This window comes from Periophthalmus magnuspinnatus, chromosome 6, assembly GCF_009829125.3.
Source record: "Periophthalmus magnuspinnatus isolate fPerMag1 chromosome 6, fPerMag1.2.pri, whole genome shotgun sequence".
In the NCBI taxonomy this organism is placed as follows: Eukaryota; Metazoa; Chordata; class Actinopteri; order Gobiiformes; family Gobiidae; genus Periophthalmus; species Periophthalmus magnuspinnatus.
Window position 1 is genome coordinate 2,989,127 of NC_047131.1, and position 27,667 is coordinate 3,016,793.

Below are 27,667 nucleotides of genomic sequence, written 5' to 3' on the forward strand. Positions count from 1 at the left end.
AAACAGCGCCCTCTACTGTTATTAAAGTGGTGCAGCCACTGGCCAAAATACTGAATGTTAAACTGCAATATATATGTACAACTGATCAGTGTTCTCTGGTTTATAGACTATCTACGTTCCTACCCTCACCTATGGTCATGAACTCTGGGTAATGACTGCAAGGACAAGGTCGCGGATACAATCGGCCGAAATGGGTTTCCTCCGCAGAGTGGCTGGGCGCACCCTTAGGGATAGGGTGAGGAGCTCAGTCACACGGGAGGAGCTCGGAGTAGAGCTGCTGCTCATACATGTCATGAATAACCAGTTGAGGTGGCCCAGGTATCTGTCCAGGATGCCTCCTGGACGCCTCTCTAGGGAGGTTTTCCAGGCATGTCCCACCAGGAGGAGGCCCCGGGGAAGACCCAGGACAAGCTGGAGGGACTATGTCTCTCGGCTGGCCTGGGAACGCCTTGGGGTCCCAGCGGAGGAGCTGGAGGACGTGTCTGGGGTGAGGGAAGTCTGGGAGTTTCTGCTTAGACTGCTGCCCCCATGACTCGGCCCCAGATAAGTGGAAGAAAATAGATGGATGGTTATTTTATCATAGTTTATAATGTATTGTTATTATTCACTGATTATGTTGATCCATAACATACAAGCACACGTTCCTACTTTGTTCACTTTGTTCACTGATAATAGCAATAAAGCTTTACTGATTCTGATTTTAAAATATTGGCTATTCATAGGTTACAGAAGGATAAGAAATTAGGCCCATTGCCATGGCGATTAACCATTTAAAACAGAATTTCAATGGTAAAAAGTCCTCAGAATGTTGCATATAACTGGAGGCTTAAACCCATGAATGCAAAGGTTTCATAGGTGATATAATTCTTCCTGAACATGTTTTTACTGATTTAATGTGTTGTCATGAGTCCTGAAGTCCTCCAGATGTCACAAGTGTTTATTCATGTCCTGAAATAACGCCACACTACACAAACGCACCACGAGAGGGCGCCATAGAAGAGACCAGAGGAAACAACATGTAAACCTCTGCTTTTCTTTTGAGACTCTCCCTCCTCAATGCTCCACCCCAGCCCGAAGAAAACCACTTTATTATTATTTCGTTGGTGATTTTACAGGCATGTTTGCATGTTTATCTTGGGGCATTTCTTCACATGAGGGTAAACTTGATGCAGTGGAGCCCAGTTGTCTGCAGACAGGTGTGAATACGAATTTAATTTAAATATTAGGATACATTTAGTAGAATAATTTCCCATGTTTTAAATAGACTTTTGCAGCTTTACTAAACATATTTGAAACGATAGATAAATTAAATAAGGGCTAAAATGCATGTATTAAAGGTGTTTGTAGGGCAGGAGTAAATTTGCATACTTCTGCTGGTGATCCTGACCTGTCTAGACAAAGATCGTCTGTAGGCGCGGTGTTTTTGTTTTTTTACGGGTTTTGATTACACTTATAGCCAATCCAAAGTTTCTGCCATTGTATATGTCTGCTTATCCATCCGGTTTGTGCGCACTGGTGTATGAAAATGTGTGTGTGTGTGAGTGGTTCTTGATGTAGAGTGCCCTGAAGGTGGAAGAGCTATGCAAAAACGCGACCATTTACCATTTACTTTCTCTCCTTTTAGTTTGGAGAATGTGGGAGGACACCTGATTTGACACTGAGGGGCGTTTCCAAAAAAAAAAAAAAAAAGTTTGTTACAGCCGGTTTGACGGACGAGTTGACTTGTTTGACAGTGGGGATCCTGCTGGCACACAAACAGCACCATCAACACCAACTTCCTCCAACTTTACCTCCCGAAAGAGCACAAACAGAGCTGCAGACATGAGCAGGTAAGTCCACTTGCTCCAATCAATCAATAATGTCAATTCAGAGCATAAATAGTGCCATATACACTCGCTGTATATTAGAGAAATTGTGGTTAACCAGACACAACAAAGCTGGTGTTTGCATGTAGATATGTTTAACTAGTTGCTGGCCAAATGTAAAATGAAATGATGTGCAAAAGCATCTTGTGCAAAGCTGTAAGGTTCTTGCATTGTCAACAGGATTTGAGAGGGAGCAATTAAGAGGATTTTTTTTTTTTTTTTTTTTTTTGCAATTCCTGTGGTAATTATTGTTTGGAGAGTGTTTTGTAAAAGGTCTGTCCAAAAATGAAGTTATCACTCCTAAAGCTTGATCATAAAAAGTGCCATGTTCAGTTGACCAAGCAAACTGGTTTTGTATCTTATTTTATTGTAATTTGTATCTTATTATATGTTTAATCAAGACAAAAAGGATGAGGTAGTTGTGTGGAAGTAGATGCATGGATAGGATCAAATACATCTTACTTTTTACTACTCCCAAACATGTGTACTTTACTGAGTAACTTTTTATATACAACAATAATGACAACAGTGAATTTCTTTATCCCATTTTCTAACACTTTAACATTCCTGTGCTAGTCTGTGACCAGCCTGTCTGTGAAGTGAGGTTAATGTGACGACAGAGTTTACAATGAGGTTTACTTTTTGCATATTTGGTGTCTTAAAATCACACTTTGTATTATCAGAAACTTGTAGAAATAACTATAAGCTCCATGTCAAAAGGCCTGCTCAAAGATGAAATGTAGACAGATGCATTCATCGCCCACAAAATGAGATTAAATATACAAATTACAGTTATCTGTGCCAGAATATCATTTTTGTAGTTGTTACAATCATATCCATGAATAATAACAGCTATCAATTGAGCTAATAATCTAAACATCCCTGCTGCTACTGCTGCTGCTGCTGCTGCTGCTACTGCTGCTGCTACTGCTGCTACTGCTGCTACTGCTGCTACTGCTGCTACTGCTGCTACTGCTGCTACTGCTGCTACTGCTGCTACTGCTGCTACTGCTGCTACTGCTGCTACTGCTGCTACTGCTGCTACTGCTGCTACTACTGCTAATGCAATTGCTACTACTATCACTTCTACTATCAGGTCTAAACATAATGTGCCTTATCAAAACCTGATCATGTTCAACGTTTGTTTCAAACAAGATGAGTAGTAACATTTGTGTGGCATTCTCCTGCCTCACAGCTCTGCTAATCCTGCCAGAGTCAGGTTTATAAATCCTGTTATTGTATTTAATGACAGATTATGTAAAATCACTTTTGATAAGATTTTAACCTCATTATAACAGCATTCATTCATTATTTCCTCACTCAAGGTAGTATTTTGATTGATGACTCCTGCATGTTTGAGTAATCCTGTATTGTCTTGCATTTGAGGCTTGAGTGCTCGGAAAACTTGTGTTTTCACCTACTTCCTGCCAACATAATTGTGATTGTTTTGAAAAAAAGGATGTTAGCTATACAAAAAATGTCAGATAGCCATTTTTCAAAGATGATGTGGTAGGTGAGATGTTGCTATAATGCTTTGAACAGGAAGTCAATGGGTCTGTTTCTATTCTTAAGCCATTTTAGATCTATATATACTGCATGTGTGATAATGATGATCAACTTATGTTATTCTTCAATACTAAGTACCTGAAAAGAAGCATAATATCTTTAAGAGATCAGGAGAATCGTGTTATGAAGGAAGAGCTTTCAAAGGCTGGGAGAAGATTAGAAGATTTAATCAGCAACTGAAAAACCCAACTGTTATCTGTAATCAACACAAGTACTTTAATACTCCAACTGTAACCATTAATCCCATCATGCATCATTCACCATCATATCTTGACTAGTAGGAATAGAAGTACACTCCAGCAATACCCACATGTCAGAAATGCATTTTGGTCAGGTTTTATTGTGAGAAAAAAAAAAAAAAAAACACATTGTGATTTTACATAATCACAAATATTCACCACTATCTGCAAAATTACATAAAAATTATTATATTTAAATCTGATATTTTTGCTTTTACAAGGGTGCGCTTCACATAACTTGGGATAAAAGCCAGAAATAGACTCAGAACTAAACTTATACCAAACCAGGGCTAGAACCAGGAGTAGAACCAGGAGTAGAACCAGGAGTAGAACCAGGAGTAGAACCAGGAGTAGAACCAGGAGTAGAACCAGGAGTAGAACCAGGACTAGAACCAGGACTAGAACTAGGGCCAAACCAGGACCAAACCAGGACCAAACCAGGACCAAACCAGGACCAAACCAGGACCAAGTTACATCAGGACTAAACCAAGATCAAATCAAGAGCAAACCAAGTGTGAACCCACCGTAAAAGGCATGATTATTAAAGCAGACCTGTTATACAAAACAGATTTTTCATTTCATTTAACTTCTTGTGGTTGTATTTGGAGTGATTCATGCACGTTTGAGCAATCTTTAATCACTTATTTTAAGATTACTGATCAGCTCCTGTTTTCATTGGCACCGCAGTTTTCTAATGTAAAAGTGTGAAAATATGAATATTACAATTTAAAATGTGCAAATTATAACATAATGATCCGTGGGTGTTGTAGATTATAACTATAGAGCAGACTCATGTGTCACCTGTCAGACCTGTTCCAGCTGAGACTCTTCGGACCGGTGTTGATGCAGTGACTCATTTTAGTATAGTATATGATATCTAGTGTCTTCTCAGATTTTGAATGATTTTTGGGTGTGAAAATTTTAATTATTTGGTCAGTTTCTTCACAGACAAAGATGGTTTAGTGTTTAAAAGATGTGGGACAATAGTTAACTCCCAGGAGGAGTCACTGCTTGTTTTAACTTATGAAACTAGATCCAAAGTGCTCTTCTGTCCTTGTACAATTTCAATGTACTTAATATACTTTGTACAAATATGTGTTTAACCTTTTACATGTTTGAAATGTGGCAAGGCCAGTTTCAAGATTTTTTGTTTATTTTTTTCCTCGACTATTACTGTTAGGATTTTGGTGTTTTGTATTGTTTTTTGTATAATAATTAATTCATTGTTCATCATAAAGCCCATCACCACGTCACATGTTAGTCTTATGTACGATTTCACAAGTTTAAACCTCTTCTGCGGATGTGAGGAGAGGTCAGAGAGCAGCATTCTGTTAAGGAAGTAGGTCAAAGGTGAAACGGCCAAAGTAACCCTGACAAACAAGATGACGTAAACAGATACACTTTGTAACAATTTTAAAAGAATGAGATTATTTTGTTTTTAGAATAAGAGGGATGCACTTTGTACTTTTGGGTGGTGCATGGGGGGACTTTGAATTAGGTCCAGTGGTGGAAGAATAACTTTGTTAGTTCAAACTGTACATCAGGGCTACATGATTAGGGAAAAATATTTAACTGAAAAGGATTTTTATTTTTAATTCAATTTGTGATGTTTTAAAAATAGAATCTTCTTCAAACTTGATATATTAAACATGTCCTGAAGAAATGACAAAAATTCATTCAAAAATTCAAACATTTCAGAACATATTTGTACAGATCTACATTACAGGGTTAATGTTTTGTTTTTGCTGAATAAAACAGAAAATGTTGTTGTTTGAGGAGAAAATTCGGTTACCAATACTTCAAAAATAGCAATCTTTGGGTTTTGCTGAATGCATCCATTTGATTTGATTTTGATTCAACTGTGATTAATCTTACTACGCTGTAAAGTGAAAGTAGGTATTTAAATCTGCCTCCTGGTTCCTAGCTCTCACAAACACTGCGGCACATCACTGGTATTCACATGCATGGATATTCAAGCACGTGCACAGCTTACATTTTTTCAGCTCTCATCCCTGAGTATCATATAGTGACTCACATGGCTCTTACAAATATGTGCTAGATAAAATGTATTTAGATGAAGACAGCGTGTAGTGTGGGTTTAACTTTTTATTTCCATGGGATCATGCGGGTCGCTTCATCCAGAAGCGTACAGTGTTGTATTGTGTATAAACCTAGCCTACTTTTGGTTCTGTCCCTCCTTTTGGGAACCATTTTTTGCTTCCTTTCCTCACTCTAACATTGACACCTTGTATTTCAGCCTCTTGCAAAATACAACCAAAAATCTTTGTCCTTGGATGCTCTTTGCACATATGGTTTCCGTTCAAGACAGAGCACATCATTCCTTCTGCCACAGACAACTTGAACTAAAGACGGATCTCAAAGTGTCAAACTGTTTCAAAACACGGTGTTAACAATCACTAGACCAGGGCTAAAATAGAAGTACAAATACAGGTCTAAACTTGACAAAACTGTAGCGCTGCAGCAGGGCTAAACCGGGGTTTAACTTGGATTAAAATCAGGATTAAGACTAAAGCAGAACTAAGCCAATACTGTCTAGACCTGAAGTTCAGAAACTCAATTAGGATGGGTCTTGTGTAAAACTATGAACCACTGAAAACCAGAATGTGAAACTAAACTGAAGCAGGGACCAAACCAGGGTAGAATTATTGGTCTGGAACTGTATCATAATAAGACCACACAGTGAAATTTAAGAACTAACTATTATTTAGTGTTAAAATGACATTCAATCATCTAAACTGTCTTGATCTGGGACTGGACCAGAGACTCGATACCATCAAAGCCTCTCATTTTCGTTATGGAAGCAGGTATCACTGGAGATCCTTGGAAATCAAAATGTAAATTTTTTGTGGTTCGCAATTCGCAGATTTTCATTCTCTGTCCCAAATTCCACTGAAAGTACTCGTGTGCAGTAAAGTTATTTGCTTATTATGCTGTTTTATGGCTGTTTTCCTCTCACGCTACACACTATTCAACAAAGCTTGAAGCGAAACCAGAGACGCCAAACAAGTAGAGTGAAATTTCAATGTTTTTTAGAGATAGTTACTCCAATATTTACCACATGTTTTTTGACTTGTGAGGAAAAGCGGGAAAATACCATGAAATTTGTTGTCAGCTGTACTAGGACCAGCTGTGGCTTTTAACTAATTTCAAACAATATTGTGGAAAAGTTGTGTTTTATTTGAATGCCACATGTTTAAGTATTAACATAATAACAGAGGCACCTGGACACGGGAAAAAGCCATTCTAGGACAATTATAGTACAAAAAAACTCTGAAAAAGTTATCTAGTTTTGTGGGGCAGAGTATTAGCAACAAACACAGCGAGGAGTGGATGAAAAACATGCTGCAGGTAATGAGGAAAATTGGATCCAGGTGTGCCAGTTGCTAGAGTTAAGTTAAGGTAAGGTAATGTAAGGTAAGGGTACGCCCCGGTGGGAGGAGAGACGACAGGGAAAACAGCAGAAGGGAGGATCATTACGAGATCAGTTGAGAGATGACGCCGCTCATAGTAAGAATGCAGACTGTTTGAGTTTTGAGAGCAGTAAATTGTAATTGCTGTATTGTGGGACATTCGAGGCATAGCAGTAACATGTCAATGGAGACAAGTTACAGAGTGCAAATTTGACAGTTTAAACAGGGTCTAAATGCAGAGGACAGATTTTTAGCCATCCCACACAAAACTATCCAGTTCGTTCCTGCAAACAATTTAACCATGATTAATTTAACTTTGATTATGTGCACAAGCCTATTATTATATTGCTTTTGCGTAGAATATTATAGTGAATGTAAAAGCAAGTTTAATATCTTTATGAGCTAGTTTGGAGTGCCTCTTCCACCTCTCTCTGGGTAAAAACATATTCGTGGACATAAAGTTCCCACTGACTCAGAGACATGTGTTTACAGACTTATTTGGCTTAATGTTTGCTCTGCAGGAGGAGGAGTGGTGTCTGAAATGTATTTAAAGGCATCATTACAGCCAGATCTCTACAAATACACATGTTGGGACATAATTATTGAGCAAAGCTAAAGGTGCACCATGTAACTTTCCTTGATGGGCCTGGCACTAGCTGGTCTCACGGGAGATGTTGCTTTGCCTGGATGTTTCCACACTATGACATTAAACTTCATATCCCCATGGAGACAAGCAGCTGACTCCTCCAGGGAAAGTTACAGGTCAGATCTCTGAAGAGACAGCAATAAAAACGTGAGATAATCAGTTTAATGCCATACCGTGGAACATTGCAGGAAATTCCATGAGAAAAGCAGGTGGAGGATGTGAACCAGAAAAGTTACATAGTGCAAAGAAATGTGGAATATGTTCAAAAATGACAAATAAGTGGATGTTTTATGGAGTTAAAGGTACTCTGCGTGAGTTTTGGGAAAGGTTTAATGCCTTATTGTGGAACATTTCAGGGCAAATCAATATCTTTCTTATTGAGACAAACAGGTGGCAGATATTCCCCCAGAAAATGTACATACTACATCTTTAAAAGAGACATTTAATGCAACAAATGCTTCTGACAATTTACACCACCGTGATTGGTTGAATCTGTTTGTCAATCACTCTGAGAACGACAGAGCCTGACCAATAGGACGAGTGGGCGGGGAAAAGAATAATAAAAATCTGTTTGGCAGGTGTGACAACTTGTTAAGACATGGGCTTTCTATAATTGTGGTTGCAATTCCGATCAGATGATTATTGTCCTCACATGACTAAACTAGTTGGCTGCTATGTTTGTTTTGAATGTATGCATTAAGTTGATTTCTTCATCTCAGTGGAAGAAAAGGGTGTGGAGTCAGATCCTCATCATTCGTATCACATAAAACTCCCAGATTTACTTTAGTGAGAATATCAAATAAATTCCCAGATACTTATCAATACTAAAACTGGATACTTAATTATTTGAAAAAGAAAACACGGGACCTTTCCTGAATAGTTTAAGAATGATCCACAAGGTAATATTAACGATGATAACGGTTCTATCTCTCCTAAAGTAAGACGTTACAGACTGTAGTTAATTCTCCACTGGCTTGAAACTGACAGGATTTGTGGAACATTTTACTGCAAAGATTTCAATACAAGTTTGTTGTTGTTTGTAACTTTATTGGGCACACACGTTCTAGTGGAAAATGCCTGAAGGGTGAACATGAGGAAGACGTTAGCTGTTAGCATGGGAGGAAAAACTGGTAATGGATATTCTGTGGCCTCGTAATGTTTGTAGTTTTACATTTAAAGCTCTTCTGTAAACAAAAACAAACACACAAATAAAAAAACAGTTACATACCACATTTGGATACATTTGTATATGTTCATTATGTTTTAAAATGGAGGAAGGAAGCATTAAAATGTATCTAGTTCTTAGCTCCCATAAACCCTTTGGCACATCACTAGCATTTTTGGGCTGCGTGCTTGTCTCCATGGAGATGTTATTGGTTTTCCTGAATGAGTATAAAACATAACTTGTATCTTGCATTTAAGTACGGTTGTTTTTATTTCCCAAAAATGCCTTGAAAAACGTGCAGTCATACTTTGAGCGTTGTTAGCTCTCCACAGATCTGACCTACAACTTGGCTTAGTGGCATAAATGGAGATGTTTAATGCCATACTGCAAAATGTTACTGGCAAAGCAATACCATCTCCAGGGAGACAAGCAGGGAGCAGACATTCTTCCAGAAAAGTTACATAGTTCACCTATTCACTGCTCCCTGTAAATTGGTACGTTCCTACTCCTTTCGTTCCAGTTCTTGGTACGTTTCCCCTTGTGTCGTTCCAGTTCTCGGTACGTTCCCCCTCGTGTAGTTCCAGCTCTTGATACGTTCCGCCTTGTGTCATTCCAGCTCTTGGTACGTTCCCTCTTGTGTTGTGTCGTGCAGCTCTTGGTACGTTCTGCCTCGTGTCGTTCCAGCTCTTGGTACGTTCCCCCTCGTGTAGTTCCAGCTCTTGGTACGTTCCCCCTCGTGTCTTTCCAGTTCTTGGTACGTTCTCCCTCGTGTCGTTCCAGTTCTCGGTACGTTCCCCCTCGTGTCGTGCCAGCTCTCATACAGGTCAAAGTAAACCTAGACACTATTGATTTAACCTGTTACTTTCTGACCTATTTTTTGACTATGACGCAATAACCCTTTGGCATTTGCATTTGACAGATGTTTATTTGCGTTTTAACTTTGGACTTGGGACGTAAAAGTTTGTGAAATACAAAATCGAAAATGTTAATTCTTGCCTCGGTGACATATTTGCTCTGTGAGGGTGAAGTCCAGTTTGCCCAGAAGATCCAGGACAAAATAAGTGAGCACTTTAAAGCTGCACTATGTCATTTTTTTTAGTCGAGGGTGCACACGACACGTTTTCTTTTGCTGGAATTTAATTCAATACATTTTTGTAAAGCCCAAAATCACAACAGCAGTTTTCTCTTAAGGCATTAAGCCATACTGCGTAACATTCTCTACGAGCCCTGTCTATCTTCATGGAGAACAAGTGACCCCCCTCACTCAAAAATGCTATAATGCTATAATGCCATACTGTGGAGCATTCCAGAGAAAGCAGTACCATGGCCATGGAGACAAGCTTTGACCTGCAAAACTGAAATTTTCCCAAATGTGGTGCTGATAAATGTTCTTCTGTCTGAAGCAGGTAGTGGACCCCCCTCCAGTAACACTTAAAGGGGCCCTCCTTTGCCCCTTTAAGTGATAGAATATTGACAATAAAATCAATTGAATGATCGCAATTACAATGGTCTCTCGTTTATCTCGGGGGTTACATTCTAAAAATAATCCGCAATAGGGGAAATCTGTGAAGAATCATCTTTAATTTTTTTGTAATTATTCTTTGTTTTTGTCTGTAAAACCCCTCACCACACACTTTATACACTTTTCTCATACAGGCAGTAACAGTTTCTCACATTTCTCTCTTGTTTAAACTCTCTCAAAGTTCAAACCTTCGTAGGCGCCTTTGTCGGTGCAGAACGTTTCATCGACATTGTGGGTTTTGTCGGGAAGAAAACTTGCAAACATACCGCACTTCAGAGTCACACTGCGATCATTTGATGCTGATGCTATTTAACATAACTTTAACATAATTTGCTCTTCAAATAACATACTTTCCTGTCTTATTCTGTAAAAAAAAGATTCTTGTATTAGTTTAGCAGTGGATTCTTGTCTTCTCTCAGATGCTGAACGAATTATTGCAAATCTTTTGACAATAGCAGCCCCAACCTAATCAGTTTGTTCACTGAAAAGAAGAACAGAAGACATTTCATTTTGTTGGGTCGTCCCCTTTGTAATTTGATAAAGGCTCAACTCAATGACATTTGTGGCTCTGAAAAACAAGGCAAAGATTAGATTTTTTTGACATTTAAGTTTGATTTCTTGAGGGAAAAGCTAATGTTTATTAAATGTATCATCTGAAAGGGTAAATCTTTTTAAAATCTGATCAAAGTTATGCACTGCTACGTGGGATCATGGTAGTATCCATAGCAACAATGAGATGAGATAAGAGTATAAAAAAGCGGATATATATATTTTGTTTTGGGGATATCCAAAATTAGAATAAAAATTAAGTGAATAACATTGAGCTGGGAGTCCATGTCTGTAGATTTTGCCGCCCGAAAGTTCAATGTCTTCTCTGTCAGCAAAAAATGTACAAAAGTGAAAGTATTTTTTTCACTGTAGCTTCAGAAAGTGGTGACATTATTCAACCCAAAAGATGAGATCATTGTCAGTTGAAAGGACGTTAAGTCATGAGTTCAATGTAGCACGTTTGTGGACCTAATTCCTCACAAATAATGATAAGGCTGAACATTGGGGATTGTATGTTTTATATATATTTCTTCTAACATGCTGTAGTTATACAGGCACCTGCTCTTCATCTGAAACTGTGACATTACCAAATTCAACCGCAATCAATGAATAGATGCTGCCAAAAAGTTGATGAATAATAAAACAAGCTTTATATTAATATTTGAAAGTAAGTAGGACAATACCGTTTTCTTTTTTTTTTTCTTTTTCAGTCTGTGTAGGGCTGTTATTGTAACCAAGAGTCTCCAAATACATTTCAGAACATATCCTCATTGTAGCACCTGTAGCATTTTTGTCGGTAAAATTAATCAACAGGCTTTAAAACAAACCATCTTGAACTCCAATAAAAGTTCATGTCATATAATAATTTTCAACAGCACAAATAAATCAGATCTTCTCTAGTTTGCAGTGGGTCTTGTTTGTTGCTTTAAAATGTTGTATGGACAAACTGCACAGCCCTGACTGAGGACGTTCCTTTTTGATAGCGTAGCATGGTCGGATGAGATGGATTGATGGATTGAGACTATTGCCGGGTGTGGAAAGAATGTTGTTGCTGTTTATGGGTTTTAGCTTCCTGTTTATGGGCGCCATTTTGGACACTTTTCTTGAGGGTTGCATGATTTTTGCCAATATATGGTAAATGGTCACATTTTTCTATAGCGCTTTTCCACCTTCAAGGCACTCAAAGCGCTTTACAACAAGGAACCACTCACCCATTCACACCCACATTCATACACCAGTGTACACTGACACTGAGGGCAAGGTGGGTTAAGTGTCTTGCCCAAGGACACAATGACAGCATTCATCTGTGTGAGTTAGAATCGCACTGCCAACCTATGGATCAGTGGATCTGACCGCTCAACCAATGATGTTTATGTCGAGAGCTCTACCAACACTCTACCAACTGAGCTACTTTCGCCCCGACTTTAACTAAAAAGATAAATGTCGAAAAACAAAAATCTTTGTTTAACATTTTAGTTAAATAAGGATATAGTTTTTCAAAATATATTGAAATCTTTACAATCCCAAAACATGTGGATAAAAGTCCCAATCGTGTTCTCTGAGCATTTATCACAGTTTGGAGAAGTGAGTTTCATCAGGTCCCTATTTTGTCTACATTCTTTTGTCCAACAAGTGTTCTTGTGGTATCACGCCTTTGCTTAGTCTTACTGAAGCAGGACGAGACACAATTCCCACAAAACATGAGGTTGGGTCCATGAGTTCACAACTTTGGCCTCATAGGTTTTATTTTGATTTTTTAGAGAGATATTATCAGTCATTGTACTTGTAGCGCTGCAGTTTGAACTATACGGGAAGTGTAAAAAATCTAAGGTCATGGGAAAAAAGTACATATCAGAAGATGATTCTCCTAATGTGTGCTTAATCTTATGACAATTTCATCTGGCAAGATTTTGAGCCACGAGATCTCAGTTGAAATTAACCAATTTCAGATGGAGAGCAGGAACCTACTGAACTCTCGAGTCATTGTTTCTGGAAGAATTGTCAAACTGCATAATCCTCAAATGTTGACCTTAGCAGTATTTGGTGAGTACAGGCTCCAGACACACTATAATAATGAATACAACCTATTGTGATTCTTCTCTGTAAGGCACATTATAAACTCATAGAACACTGGACTTAAAAACAGGCTGTGCCCAAAGAAAGTTAAACTAAAATGAGCCTCAGGAGGATGCAAAAGCCACTAATAAAAACTTTACATAAGACACACATGATTTGCATGTTGCAATTAACAATCCAAAACAAACTGTCCCATCTTTTGAAGTGTGAAAAGTAAGACTGAGCAAGATATGGCAAAAGAATCAAAACTGCAGATTAAGTTGGTATAATTATCAAATTTAGAAAATGGAATGTCATTTGCTTGTGTTTTATTGAAAAATCTTGTTGCACCTGTAGATTAGACCTCTACAAACATGTTCTGAAATGTGTGGGATTCTTGTATTAGTTTAACAGATTATATTTCATTCTTCTCTCAAATGTTAATGCCCATTTAGTGGGGCGACAGTAGCTCAGTTGGTAGAGTGTTTGTCCACTGATCCATAGGTTGGCGGTGCGATTCTAGCTCACACAGATGAATGCTGTCATTGTGTCCTTGGGCAAGACACTTAACCCACCTTGCCCTCAGTGTCTGCGTACACTGGTGTATGAATGTGTGTGTGAATGGGTGAGTGGTTCCTTGTTGTAAAGCGCTTCGAGTGCCTTGAAGGTAGAAAAGCACTATAGAAAAATGTGACCATTTACCATTAATGATTTTTCAAACTTACTAAACTGGTCCTTTTCTCATAAAAAGATACGACTGGCAGGTTTAACAGCAGCAAAAAAACTGCTGGCCCTTTGTGGGCAAAATCCAACAACTTGACCCTAGTTACTGGATCAATACCTTTCATTTTATTAATAACATGGAATTATCAGGAGCTAAAATACATGGAGCCAAAAGAAAAACTATCTCATTATGGGGTAAAACTTTATTAGAACTGGATAATCTCAAATAAGCAAAGTTCAACAACTTATAACAAGTGGAAGAGATTTTATTTATTTATTTATTTTTAAATGTATGAATAAATAAATTTTTAAATATAATGTAAGCTAAAAGGTAAACTGAATAGCTGTAAGGGGGCTTTAAATAAAAATAAATGAATAAATGAAAATAAAATGTGTGTGTGTGTGTGTGTGTGTGTGTGTGTATATATATATATATATATATATATATATATATATATATATATATATATATATATATATATATACACACATATTGTGTGTATATGAATACATATATAATGTATGTGTGCATATATGTATATTAGTTTGTATTTATGTATTATTTATTTCTGTATTTTGTAGGTGTTTGTTTGACATGTTTGTCTTGGGGAGGGAGGGTGTCACCATGAGCTCGGGATTGGGGTTTCTTTAATTTACTTTTTTTTTGTCGGGGGATGGGTGAATCTTATTTTTGTCATCTTGATTTTGTTACTATACAAATAATAAAAAAATTGATTGCAATAAAATAATGTAGACCAAACACTAGTACTTTCTTTCATATTACTGTGTAGTCTTATACTAGTTGATCAAGACCATTCTGAAGCTATTCAAAAAAGGTGAAATTGTGTCCTGATTATGTGATTTTTGAATTTATTTTCAGTATCAATACTTGTTCAATTGAGTATTGATCTAGCTTACATATTGGTAGTATCTGAATATCGATTATTTTGATTGACCCTGGTGTGTTGTCCCTCCCAATGTGTGTATGTGTAGCTTTAAAAGTGAAGTTTTAATGATTGGAGCTGTAACACTGGTGCTCCTCGTGTGTTTGTAGGTGTCTCATTCACAAGTCTGAGGTGCAGAGCTTCATCGAGCGCTGCATGACGGCAGTGGGCACAAAGCCACACCACGCTCACAGTCTGGCCGAGGTACTGGTGGAGGGCGACCACCGGGGGCACTACAGCCACGGACTCAACCGCATGGGTCAGTATCTGTACAGGGCTTGGGCTGTCTAATGATTATTTTAGTGGTCAACTAGTCCATTGAATTTCAACCAGTGTGCTCGGGAACGCTCAGTAAAGTTATTCCACATATCATTTTAATTGAATAATTTAATATTTTGGAGTATTCTGAGCGACTCCTGAACTGGTCCAGTACTACTTCAGATAACTATTGTGATTATCAGGTAATATTTTAATATTGCCTTGTATGATACCTAGACTATTTACTATATTTATGTCTTATACATCGGGGAAAAAAACTTTATTGATAATGAAAAATTATTTTATTAAGAATGATTGAGGCTTAGTAACTACAAAATGAAGGGATTATAGTATACAGAACTTGAATTAGCTCTCATTATGTCACACACTTCTGCTCCTCATGTCCAACCAGGAAGTGAAAATATGAACTTCTCTAAAATTGTCAAACTAAAGAAAACTTGGTACAATCTTTAGAAAATCTTAAATATAACTGCTTTAACTACATTTTAGTAAGATGCGTAGTCTAACCTGGTATATGCATATTCATGTTTTCAGACATGTACGTGAAAGACATCGAGTCTGGGATCTGTGCCAAAGACGGTGAACCGGTGATCGAGAAGGAGAGCGCTGCCACGGCTCTGGTGGACGGGCAGAACCTCCTGGGTCCAGTGGTGGGAAACTTCTGCATGAAGCTGGCCCTGAAGAAAGCCAAGGAGGCGGGCATCGGCTGGGTCGTTGCACGGGGTAACGTGCACAATCAGAAGTAGTTTGTTGATATCAAAAGAGGAATGTTTAGTTTGGTTCAATGTTAGATGTGATTTAAGTGCTTTGGATGAGATTTATTTTATTCAGGGTCTTACTCATGTTTGCACATTTTATAAATGGACCTTTTATCCAAGTGTTACATCATAGCAATGTAAGACAAAAGAATACATTAATATGAAAAAGCACATATTTTCCAAATACATTAAACATGCCACATGTACATTTTCTGGAGGAAGGTCCACAAATGAAGTTACAGGTCAGATCTGTGGAAAGTCCAAAGGTAAGTTAGATAAGTTTGTTTCCATGCTGCAGAATACTCCAGGAAAAGCAATAACATCTCCATGGAAACAAGCAGGTGGTGGACCCAGAAAAGTGCTACAGTCTTTAATATGTAAATTAGATCTAATAAAAAAAAGTTTAATTAAAATGCATGAGAAAAGCACAGACAAGCTCATGTGTTTAGTGTGTTTGTTTAGAAGTGCTGTCACATTTACTGTAGTGAACCTTACATTTGCCGCTCTGTACATGACAATTGTCCTGATCAGGTTTATCTGGTCTGACCTACAATCCTCAATGCCACAAACACACACTACATGTTTGTAACATCAGTCACTAAATAGACCATATACCGTTTGCTGTAACTGCTAATTAAAAGTAAAAAAACCCCTATATTTTTACATTTACTTTCAGTACTTTTACATTTCTTGAGTAACATTTGCATGGAAACAAATCTACATCCTAAAATGTCTGAACTGAACAATCTTCTGTTGTTGTCTGTTGTTGCAGGATCTAATCATTATGGTATCGCTGGGTACTACTCCATGCAGGCTCTCAAGGAAAACATGATCGTGAGTAAAGAAATACCGTTGTTTTTCCTCATGTAGTTTATACAGTATTCTGATGTTCATAAGAAGTATTTCTGTAGTAAGTCCAGTAACCTTCTGCTGTATTTTATTTTCAGGGAATGTCATTCACAAACACGTCTCCACTCGTCGTCCCCACACGGGGCAAAGCGGTACAGTTTTTTCTAATTAATATATTCAAAACTTGATCCATCGATTTTAGAAACAATATAATGTGTTTGTTATGATGCACTTAAAGTAGGGATAGGCAATACAGTGGTGCCTTGTTTATGGCGGGGGTTATGTTCTAAAAATAACCCACCACAGGCGAAATCTGCGAAGTATCAGCTTTATTTTTTACAATTATTATATATGTTTTAAGGCTGTAAAACCCCTCACCACACACTTTATACATTTTTCTCACACAGGCATTAACATTTTCTCACATTTGTCTCATGTTTAATTCATTAATAGTGACTCACATGTATTTCACAGTTCCTCTGATCGTGCCTCTTCATCCTGGCGTTGCTTCGCTGTAGTGTCGATCAAACATTTATGTAAATTTGTCTGAACACATTCTGTACTGTACAGGAGACACAGCACGAAGGAGACTGATGGACAATGGTCTACAGTCTCTCAGCCAATCAGGACGCAGAACACAATGCACATTCATACACTGTTAAAAAAAAGCATGCAAAATTGCACAAAAAAATCTGCGAGACAGCAAAAAGTGAACGACGATATAGCGAGGGACAACTGTATGTCAGTTACAGTATTGGTAATAGCGGGTACTGAAATCGATTTGTTGATATTGCCAATATCGATATTCAGTACCAATAATTGATACATATATGTATTTTGGCTCCACTTTCTGTGCGTGACTAAGTGTTGTTCTCAGTTTGGAATCAGTGCATCAGACTTTGAACAGTTGAATATCAGATATTGGATAAAAAAATCCATCAGCCTGTCCCTGACTTTAAGATAATAACTTATATAGCCTTTTTTTCCCATTTGTCTGTTTTGTAACATTATCTTGTGTTTAGTGCACGCTAGGCACCAACCCCATCAGTGTGGCAGCTCCAGCCAATGATGGAGACAGCTTCGTCCTGGACATGGCGACCTCTGCAGTCGCTCTAGGAAAGGTAACTTTAACCATAGTCACTGGTTTTAATCAAGAATTCAGCCTAAACTACAATTACAGCACAATAGATGACTTTTAAGTGAGGGCAAAGATTTGTTTCACACAGACGAGTGTTAGAGGAGCTGAGAATGCAGAGGAGGGGATCAGATGAAGCAGGAGACTACTAATGCTATGAACAGGTTTAAACTGTTACATCATTTAGGTTTTTTATGGTGTAAAAACTAATGAGGCTAACACTTTAGAAAGCTTTAGTTTTACAGGGAAATACTGACCATATTCAGCTCTCTACACAAATCCTAAACAAGGGCACATTTCATACAGATTTGACTGATTGCAAAAACATTTCTTTATTTATAATAATCTGTTTGATATGGGATAATAAAGATTTCTTGTCAATATTGCTCACAAATTCTAGTTTACTTGTTTTTTCTACTAAATAAAGTGTTGGTAGTGGTATTCCCACTATGTCTCTGTATACCAGGGGTCACCAAACTTTTTTAACCTGAGAGCTACTTTATGGGCACTGAGTCATACGAAGGGCTACCAGTTTGAGACGCTCTTCTGAAATAACACATTTTCACAGTTTGCCTTTAGTTATACATTATTAATAATGATAAATGATAATCCTCTATGTGAACACACTGATCACGTTGCAAGACACTGATCACATTAATGATTTCTCAAAATAATTATCAACAATGAGCAAGGAGGGAAACAGATATCAGTATTCAGCACTTTAACTTTACTAATCTTAGTAATTGTTAAATTTCCAGATGACACCTACATCACTACATCTCATAGGAAAAGTGTCCCATTTTCACTATCCACTGACACACCTTTTTAACAAAACATAAATAATATACATTGCACCATGTTTCATAAAGTTATCAATTATGTAATGTTAAAGAAAAATAAGCTTACATATTTTTAAATAAATCTCGGTTGTGTTGTGTGACTTTTTCACCGGTGTCGAGGAAAAAGCCTGTTGTTTACCCAAAGCTGCGTTTAGCTCTGGGCTTGTTCTGTCCATAGTGTGCGTCCCTGTGGGGAGCGCTCGTCCCCGTGAGGAGTTAGTGTGGAGTTTTGTGAGACGTATTGAAGTGTCCCTCCACATTGTGCCGCTTTGCCGTCACCACAGTCGCTCCGCAGATGAGATAAGCGCAGGTTTCTTTTACAGTCTTAAATCGTTGTGAAAGTGATCTCTTTATTTTCTACCATGTTTTGGAGTAAGAAACTGCATTCAGCGCATCCTCACAGCGCTCGCGAGCGGAGCACTGGTTTTGTCACGTGCACAATACTGACCTTTGAAGTGAGTAGGTCAAAGTTCACCTTAACTTATCTAAACTTCACGTACAATGAACATATGTTTAAGATATTGTCATTTTTAAATCTGTATAAACGCAAGGGTGATAAGAAAAAAATAGCAACAGAATAAAATTAAATTTTAGATGCAGCTCATTAGTGAGTTGTGCTATTTTTAGAGCTGTCTGCGGGCGACTCATGTGGGGCTTGGGGGCGACATGGCGCCCGCGGGCACAGGGTTGGTGACCCCTGCTGTATACTATAGTTGTGTCCTTGAGTGAAGACACTTTTACTTGATCAGTGTAAATAGGCAATATGGGTATAGTGCTGCGTCGTGTGACAGGACGGGCATCAGATTTACAACCCTGCATCTGTAACTCCAATATTACAACCCCAATTCCCATGAAGGTGGGACGCTGTGTAAAACTTTAAAAAAATACCGAATAAATGATTTGCAAATCCTTTTCAACCTATGTTGAACTGAATAAACTACAAAGACATAATATTTAATGTGCAAACTGATAAACTTTATTGTTTTTATGCAAATATTCACTCATTTTCAATTTGATGTCTGTAACACATTCCAATAAAGCTGGGACAGGGGCATGTTTACTACTGTGTTAGATCAGCTTTCCTTTTAACAACATTCAGTAAGCATTTGTGAACTGAGGACACTAATTATTGAAGTTTTGCAGGAGGAATCCTTTCCTATTCTTACTGAATGTACAACTTCAGTTGCTTAGCAATCCAGGGTCTCCGTTGTCGTATTTTGTGCTTCATAATGCACCAAACATTTTCGATGGGAGGTATGTCTGGACTGCAGGCAGGCCAGTCTAGTACCTGCACTCTTACTATGAAGCCTCGCTGTTGTAACACATGCAGAATGTGGCTTGGCATTGTCTTCCTGAAATAAGCAGGGACGTCCCTGAAAAAGACGTTGCTTGGATGGCAGCATATGTTGCTCCAAAACCTGTATGTACCTTTTCACATTAATGGAGCCTTCACAGATGTGCAAGTTACCTATGGGCACCAACACACCCCCAGACCATCACAGAGGCACTAACACACCCCCAGACCATCACAGAGGCTTTTGAACTTTGCACTGATAAGAATCCGGATGGTCCTTTTTCTCTTTGGCCCGCAGGACACGACGTTCATGATTTCCAAAAACAATTTCAACACACAGCACACTTTTCCACTTTGCGTCAGTCCATCTCAGATGAGCTCGGGCCCAGAAAAGCCGGCGGTGTTTCTGGGTGTTGTTGATATTTGGCTTTCGCTTTGCCTGGTACAGTTTTAACTTGCACTTAGAGATGTAGCGACGAACTGTGTTAACTGACATTGGTTTCCTGAAGTGTTCCTGAGCCCATGTGGTAGTGTCCTTTATATATTCATGTATGTTTTTAATACAGTACCGCCTAGGGGGTCAAAGGTCACGGGCATTCAATGTTGGTTTTCAGCCTTGCCGCTTACGTGCAGAGATTTCTTCAGATTATCTGAATCTTTTGAGGATATTATGGACCATAGATGATGAAATCCCAAAATTCCTTGCAATTGTACGTTGAGAAACGTTGTTCTTAGACTGTTGGACTATTTGCTCACGCCATTGTTCACAAAGTGGTGAACTTCACCCCATCCTTGTGAATAACTGGGTATAAAAGGAACATCCCTGAAGGGCTCAAACATGACTCTCACCTGTTTCCAATGAACCTGTTCACCTTTGGAATGCTCCAAACAGGTGGATTTTAAACATTCCTCAACTTTCCCATTCTTTTGTTGCCCCTGTCCCAGCTTTATTGGAACGTGTTGCAGACATCAAATTGAAAATGAGTGAATATTTGCATAAAAACAATAAAATTGATCAGTTTGAACATTAAATATCACGTCTTTGTAGTTTATTCAGTTCAATATAAGTTGAAAAGGATTTGCAAATCATTGTATTATGTTTTTTTTAAAGGTTTTACACAGCGTGGGGTTGTAAAATCAAAAGGGTAAAAGATAAAAATAAAGAAAGACAGAGCGACTGAAGTGGCTTGAATGAGCAGCAAAACTATTTGTCCAGCTGACAGATTTAACCTTCTATGACCCAGACCTGGACGACTGAGGGATTACACAGACAAAGAACGACATATTTCCCATCTAAATTCTACTCCTCCTCTGACTTGACACATACTTTTTTTATTGTGTTTTCAGGCAAGACACACACATTGCCTAAGCCAAGACATGACTCGAGTACAATTGCTGAAACATGATCCCCATTTCTTTTGAATGTTGTGGTTGTTATATTTGGCATAGAGCTTTCTGTACACAGTGTGATAAAGTGAGCCTTTGTCACATTAATCTCATTATTTTAATTTCATTTCCCATATTTTTTTCCATATCCAGCTAAACTGTTAAATAAAACTGTCCCGGGTTTGTTTTGTTTAGTCTTTGGTTTAGTTATAATCCACCTCTCAGTTAAAGCACCTCACATAAACCAGTTACTTTAAACATATTTTATTTGGTTAATCGATTCATTTCACTTATAAAATTCAGTTAAATACATTCACTTTCATGCTTCCCTGAAACTCCACATTTTCTAGACAAGGAGGGGGTGGGCCCAGTGTCGGACATTTTCAGGGCCTTGGGTGAGGTCATGGACTGGACCACGAGGAGGAGAGACCTGATTTAACTTTTTTTTGTTTCAATGTCTTTGTGTATTTTGTTTTCAATATTTAAGTGTTTATAGTTTTATTTTAAACACTTCTGTTAAAGGGCCTCATAATTCAGTAGTTAGACTGAGATACTGCTAAAGTTCAAATCTAATGGCACCTGTGGAATCAGTAGACGTAGTAGTTGTGCTTCAGTTCTGTGTGGTCGTATGCTTCAGTGTAGCTGAGCTTCAGTGTAGTCGTGCTTCAGTGTAGTTGTGCTTCAGTGTGATCGTGTGCTTCAGTGTACTTGTGTGCTTCAGTGTACTTGTGTGCTTCAGTGTGGTCGTGTGCTTCAGTGTGGTCGTGTGCTTCAGTGTGGTCGTGCGCTTCAGTGTAGTTGTGCTTCAGTGTAGACGTGTTTCAGTGTAGTTGTGCTTCAGTGTAGTTGTGCTTCAGTGTAGTTGTGCTTCAGTGTAGATGTGCTTCAGTATAGTTGTGCTTCAGTGTAGACGTGTTTCAGTGTAGTTGTGCGCTTCAGTGTAGTTGTGCTTCAGTGTAGACATGTTTCAGTGTAGTTGTGCTTCGGTGTAGCTGTGCTTCAGTGTAGTTGTGTGCTTCAGTGTAGTTGTGTGCTTCAGTGTAGTTGTGCTCTTCAGTGTAGTCGTGCTCTAGTGTAGTTGTGCGCTTCAGTGTAGTTGTGCGCTTCAGTGTAGTTGTGCTTCAGTGTAGTTGTGCTTCAGTGTAGTTGTGCTTCAGTGTAGTTGTGCTTCAGTGTAGTTGTGCTTCAGTGTAGACGTACTTCAGTGTGGTCGTGTGCGTCAGTGTAGTTGCTCTTCAGTGTAGTCGTGCTTCAGTGTAGTTGTGCTTCAGTGTAATTGTGCATCAGTGTAGTTGTGCTTCAGTGTAGACATGTTTCAGTGTAGTTGTGCTTCGGTGTAGCTGTGCTTCAGTGTAGTTGTGTGCTTCAGTGTAGTTGTGCTCTTCAGTGTAGTCGTGCTCTAGTGTAGTTGTGCGCTTCAGTGTAGTTGTGCGCTTCAGTGTAGTTGTGCGCTTCAGTGTAGTTGTGCTTCAGTGTAGTTGTGCTTCAGTGTAGTTGTGCTTCAGTGTAGTTGTGCTTCAGTGTAGTTGTGCTTCAGTGTAGTTGTGCTTCAGTGTAGTTGTGCTTCAGTGTAGACGTACTTCAGTGTGGTCGTGTGCGTCAGTGTAGTTGCTCTTCAGTGTAGTCGTGCTTCAGTGTAGTTGTGCTTCAGTGTAGTTGCTCTTCAGTGTAGTCGTGCTTCAGTGTAGTTGTGCTTCAGTGTAGTTGTGCTTCAGTGTAGTTGTACTTCAGTGTAGTTGTACTTCAGTGTAGACGTACTTCAGTGTAGTTGTGCTTCAGTGTAGTTGTGCGCTTCAGTGTAGTTGTGCTTCAGTGTAGACGTACTTCAGTGTGGTCGTGCACGTCAGTGTAGTTGTGCTTCAGTGTAGTTGTGTGCTTCAGTGTAGTTGTGTGCTTCAGTGTAGTTGTGCTCTTCAGTGTAGTCGTGCGCTTCAGTGTAGTTATGCTTCAGTGTAGTTATGCTTCAGTGTAGTCGTGCGCTTCAGTGTAGTCGTGCACTTCAGTGTAGTTGTGCTTCAGTGTAGTTGTGTGCAGATGGTTGAGATCCAGATTTAATTTAAAGTGTTTATTTTCTGTTTAGTTGTGTGAACAATTTGTGTTGTTTTTTTTAATGAGTTGTTAGCATTCAACTGGAGTCATCTTTTAATAAACTCAGTCTAGTTTTTTTAGTCTGGCTCCTAGCACATGGGGCCAGCTTCCCCTCGCAGAGTGGTTAGTGTTTCAGTCTCTCTACAAGTGCATTGTGTATTTAGTGTTTTTCCAGCTAACTATAGCCTGTATGTCCTTCCTGTGTTACTGAGGTCCTCACTTTCATTCAGAAAACCAATATGTTCTGTGATTTGTTACACCTACATTATTGTAGTTGCCAAATCCAAAATGATATCTCCCTGTATTTTTCTGCAGAATGATATTAGTCCCCATGTCCTCCATTATCATGAAATCAGATTGTTTTTGTTTTTTTTCAGTGACGAAGTGAAGGAAGGAGTTCAGTGGTGACAAAATATATCTTACCCCAGAGTTTAGTGCTTCGGTCATTGATTCTGCAGAAAAGTTTTTCAGCTCCCGTGAAATTTTTTCCTTTATTTTTTTTCCGATATGGACGGACCATGCCTGTCCCTGATTGGCTAATCCACCTGTCACTCACACTCATATGAAAACAGGGAGATTCACCGGTGACCAGACTCACATCTTCATAAAGTACCGAAGTAGTGTGTGTCCTGGATCACAGACAAAGGGCTGTAGGCCTTTAGTCAATTCACTGGTTGGTGGAGTCATAGTCGACCAAAATTTGTCTTAGCTGACTTATCATTTTATTTAGATTTTAAGGATTTACACAGAACAACAGCAGCAGAAGTGACTCATGAGTTTAATCTGCATTTTTCTCATAGAGTTTCCTAGTATTTTTCTGCAGAAAAATAACTGCCTTTGTATAAACTCCCTTGCAGGTGTCTTTTGAGTCAGACATATAGAGATACAAAACAGCAAGCACTTTTTAAGCAATTCTTGGTCTTTCTTCATGCAACATTCTTCAGCCGTACTCACCTCTCTGTATAAACTGTTTAATGCTTTGTCCAGATCGAGTTGCATCACCGCAGAGGAGATGAGATCCCGATCGGCTGGGGTCTGGACGCCCAGGGTAAAATGACCCCTGACCCCTCCAAAGTCCTGAGCGGAGGAGGATTAGTGCCCATCGGAGGCAGCGAGGCCACGGGTAAAAAAAATAACAACACTTCAGAGGCCATCATCATTATAATGGACTGTACTGTTTAATTGAGCGCCATGTAATTTTGTTCCTTCAAAATGTATATATTTTTGTTTCGAATCAGTCCCTTGTAGCATTTAACTTAAGCACAGGTTGAAAGGTTTGCAGTTCAATGCAGACAGCGCACAGTGGTCTGATTTTGTTTGTTGCTATTTACTCTAAAATGGAAATTTACTCTTAATAAATCTTTTAGTTTTTAGTTTGATTGGAGAGGCTTCCAACAATGCTACTGAAGACAGAACATGCATTTGTTGTAAAAGTTATGTCATATGATGAGACAAACATCCAAGAGACACTTAACGCAGACTATGATTATAATGACTTTGTTTTAAAAAGTTTGTTCTTCCTGCAGGGGGTTACAAAGGCTACGGTCTGGGCATGATGGTGGAGGTGTTCTGTGGGATTTTGGCTGGAGCTGAGTACAGTAATCGCGTCCGCACCTGGAAAGTCACAGATAAAGTCGCCAACCTGGTATGGGAGATTTTATTTGGTTTTGGTGATGGCACAAATTATAGGCAAAATTAGGTCATTTAGGTTAATAAGTTATTTCTCTTTGCATGATTTTCTAGTATATTTAAATTGTCTTGTCTTGCATAATACTCAAACTTGTGCCTCAGTCTAGACATTTACACACACATCTCAGCACATTTCTGATGGACTGCTATATCATCGGCTCTATATTGTCAACCAGATAGCCCGAATATACACCATGTGATTGTTTCAAAGATTACTGTGCTCATCTATAGCAGCCCTACAGTGAACAAACCTACACATGCTTTATCTTGTTAGTTCATTGATAACAGTTCTTTTATCAGAGGTGAAGTTGATAACTGGATGGCGCTGCGGTTTGAAGTACTTCAGCTCTCTGTCGTGGTTTGTTTTTCAGGGTCAGTGTTTTGTGGCGATAAACCCGGAGAACTTCGCTCCCGGATTCACCGACAGGATGTCCGACCTCATGTCCATCCAGAGGAGCATGGACCCTGTGAGTAACACTGGGCTAACGAGGGCTGTGTGATTAAAAGCAATTTAATAACAGAATTTCAATAGTAGTTATTAAAGGCACCCTGCCTCATTTTTTTCTTAATAACCTAAAAACACAATTTGCAGCAGTATAAAGTTATTCCTCACTTAGATTATGTATTTTAAGCATCTAATTATTCACCATGACAACTAGCATTCTAAACGGGCACTTCCTGAATCTGACAGACAGCTGACTTATTTTGACCTCAAGAGCTGCTTATACAATATGTCTGTGCTGGGGCAAGATAGATTTAGCTCAGATACACGGGGTAAAACAGATATAGGCCCTTTAATTAAAGATGAACTTTTAAACTTTTCTAATAGATGGTCCACCAAAATGGTGAATTAAGCCTTATATCCAGTCTTGTCTACTGGACCAGCGTTACTCGAAGCAGGCGACTCAAGCTTTTAATACATACCTCTGTATATAATGGTCAAAATATGTGTTGTTTTTTTTTTTTTTTAATGTTACAGTATTTGATTTTATATTGAGACTATTTTATTTTATTTAAACTCCTATGTGAGTACAAATGTCATTTTGTACTATATATACATTTTAGTTATATAAAGGAAATATGAAAGTGCTTTTAATAAGGCCTGCTGGGTGGGATCGGGGTCCACACCACTAGGGGGCGACAGAGCATAAATAAATGCCACTTATTACTTTGTATTGATCAAAAGCACAGATTACAGATTTGATATAGTTACTCTTATGTGTATGTAAGCACCAAAAGAATAAAGCGTCATTTATACAATTTATTTTTTTGTAGAGGGCCAAAATTGGACTATGAGGGCCACCATAGTCTTGTCAATTAGTGTGAAACACTGTTATCAACTGGAACAAATAATGTGTACAAGTGTATACAAGCTATAGTGCCGTTGTTTTTAATTCTACCTTAATTCCTTGTCTTGTTTGCTCCAGGCGGACCCCGAGGTCCCGGTGCTGGCTGCAGGAGACCCAGAGAGAGCCAACATGAAGAAGTGTGACGAGATGGGCGGCATCCCCTATCACCTCAACGTGGTCAACCACATGGTGAGGGCTCAGGGCTCTAAGGCTGAAAGAACACACAACACTGGCTCTGTGGCGTTTTAAAAGACTCAAGAGGATTTGTTTTCAACTTGTCTGTATGTGGAGGAATAAACATTTCAATTTTAGACTCAGATAATACAAGACTAAAAAAGACACAAAAATGTACCCTGTCCCAAGGCTTGTAGAATCCTGGTTTAAAACATTTTACTGCACAACAGTAATGCATTTAAGATTTCCTTCTCAAAGCACTCCGATCATCCTACCATGCCCAAGGAGATTCCAGGCCTCATCTGCACCGTCTGATTACCCCATGCTTCTCCCCCCTAGTGTTAAATTCTAGTAATGCATAGTTGATTTGCCAAATGTACCCATGTAAAACATTAGCTTGAAATGTATTCAACAAGCTGTATTTAAACTAGACCTAATGATTGTATAACTGAGTTTGTGTTTAAATTTGTAAATGTTTTTCTTTTTCAGAACGAGTGCGGTACAAGGATCGGAGTGACTCAACTGTTACCGGTGGATCGAATCATCTCTAACTAAAATAAAAATTTAAAAAAACAACACTTCAGGTCTGACATACAACAGTTTTAAACATGTATTTCAGCCATTTTAAAACCAAAGTTAACAAAGATTTTATGAACTAAGATGTGCGTGCCAAAGGGAAAGCCACATTTTTTACAGATGCACTGTTGTTATTTTACAGTTTTAAATGTATTTTTTTGTATTTTGTACTTTACATCTCAGCCTGAGCGGCAAGTGGCAAGTACTGTACTTTTATCATTCTTTAAGTGCCTTATTCAATAAAACCAAATGTTACTGAGAATATCGATGAATGTAACTTATCTGTCCATATCCTTTATTGTGAGTGAAATCGGAAAAGTAGTGCTTCAGACCCAGTTTGTGAGTGGCCTGGGTTAGAGCTGGTCTAGTCCCGGTTAATGTCAGCGCTCTCATCCAGATTATAAGACTATAACACTTTAATGTTTCTAAATAAAAATACTCTACATTTCATGCAAAAGACGAGGCTAATGTGTGGAACATCATGTGACAGTTTAAATAATATTTGAAGGCAAGAACAACATTTTTCAACAAAATGAGAGCAAAGCA

General features: G+C 38.5%; 1 protein-coding gene across 2 annotated transcripts; it reads left to right on the forward strand.

Annotated features, from left to right (window-relative positions):
- The first annotated feature begins 1,709 nt into the window (after positions 1 to 1,709).
- Positions 1,710 to 27,108, forward strand: LOC117372609 (uncharacterized oxidoreductase YjmC-like). Of its 2 annotated transcripts, none has more exons than XM_033968433.2 (11): positions 1,710 to 1,829; positions 14,816 to 14,964; positions 15,519 to 15,707; positions 16,515 to 16,576; positions 16,690 to 16,743; positions 17,614 to 17,712; positions 24,321 to 24,456; positions 24,860 to 24,978; positions 25,394 to 25,489; positions 26,450 to 26,560; positions 27,035 to 27,108. In XM_033968433.2, exons 1-11 carry the CDS (start codon positions 1,822 to 1,824, stop codon positions 27,098 to 27,100), a joined length of 1,089 nt encoding a protein of 362 aa, XP_033824324.1. In that variant the 5' UTR covers positions 1,710 to 1,821; the 3' UTR covers positions 27,101 to 27,108. The 2 variants fall into 2 exon arrangements, with proteins under 2 accessions (XP_033824324.1, XP_055078570.1); XM_055222595.1 differs by lacking the exon at positions 1,710 to 1,829 and adding an exon at positions 7,166 to 7,198.
- The last annotated feature ends 559 nt before the right edge of the window (positions 27,109 to 27,667 follow it).

Bases quoted from the DNA above. Each gene is read 5' to 3' on its own strand.
- LOC117372609 (XM_033968433.2), top strand. The intron at 14,965-15,518 runs GTCAGTATCTGT...TCATGTTTTCAG, and splicing joins CCACGGACTCAACCGCATGG to ACATGTACGTGAAAGACATC. The intron at 25,490-26,449 runs GTGAGTAACACT...TGTTTGCTCCAG, and splicing joins TCCAGAGGAGCATGGACCCT to GCGGACCCCGAGGTCCCGGT.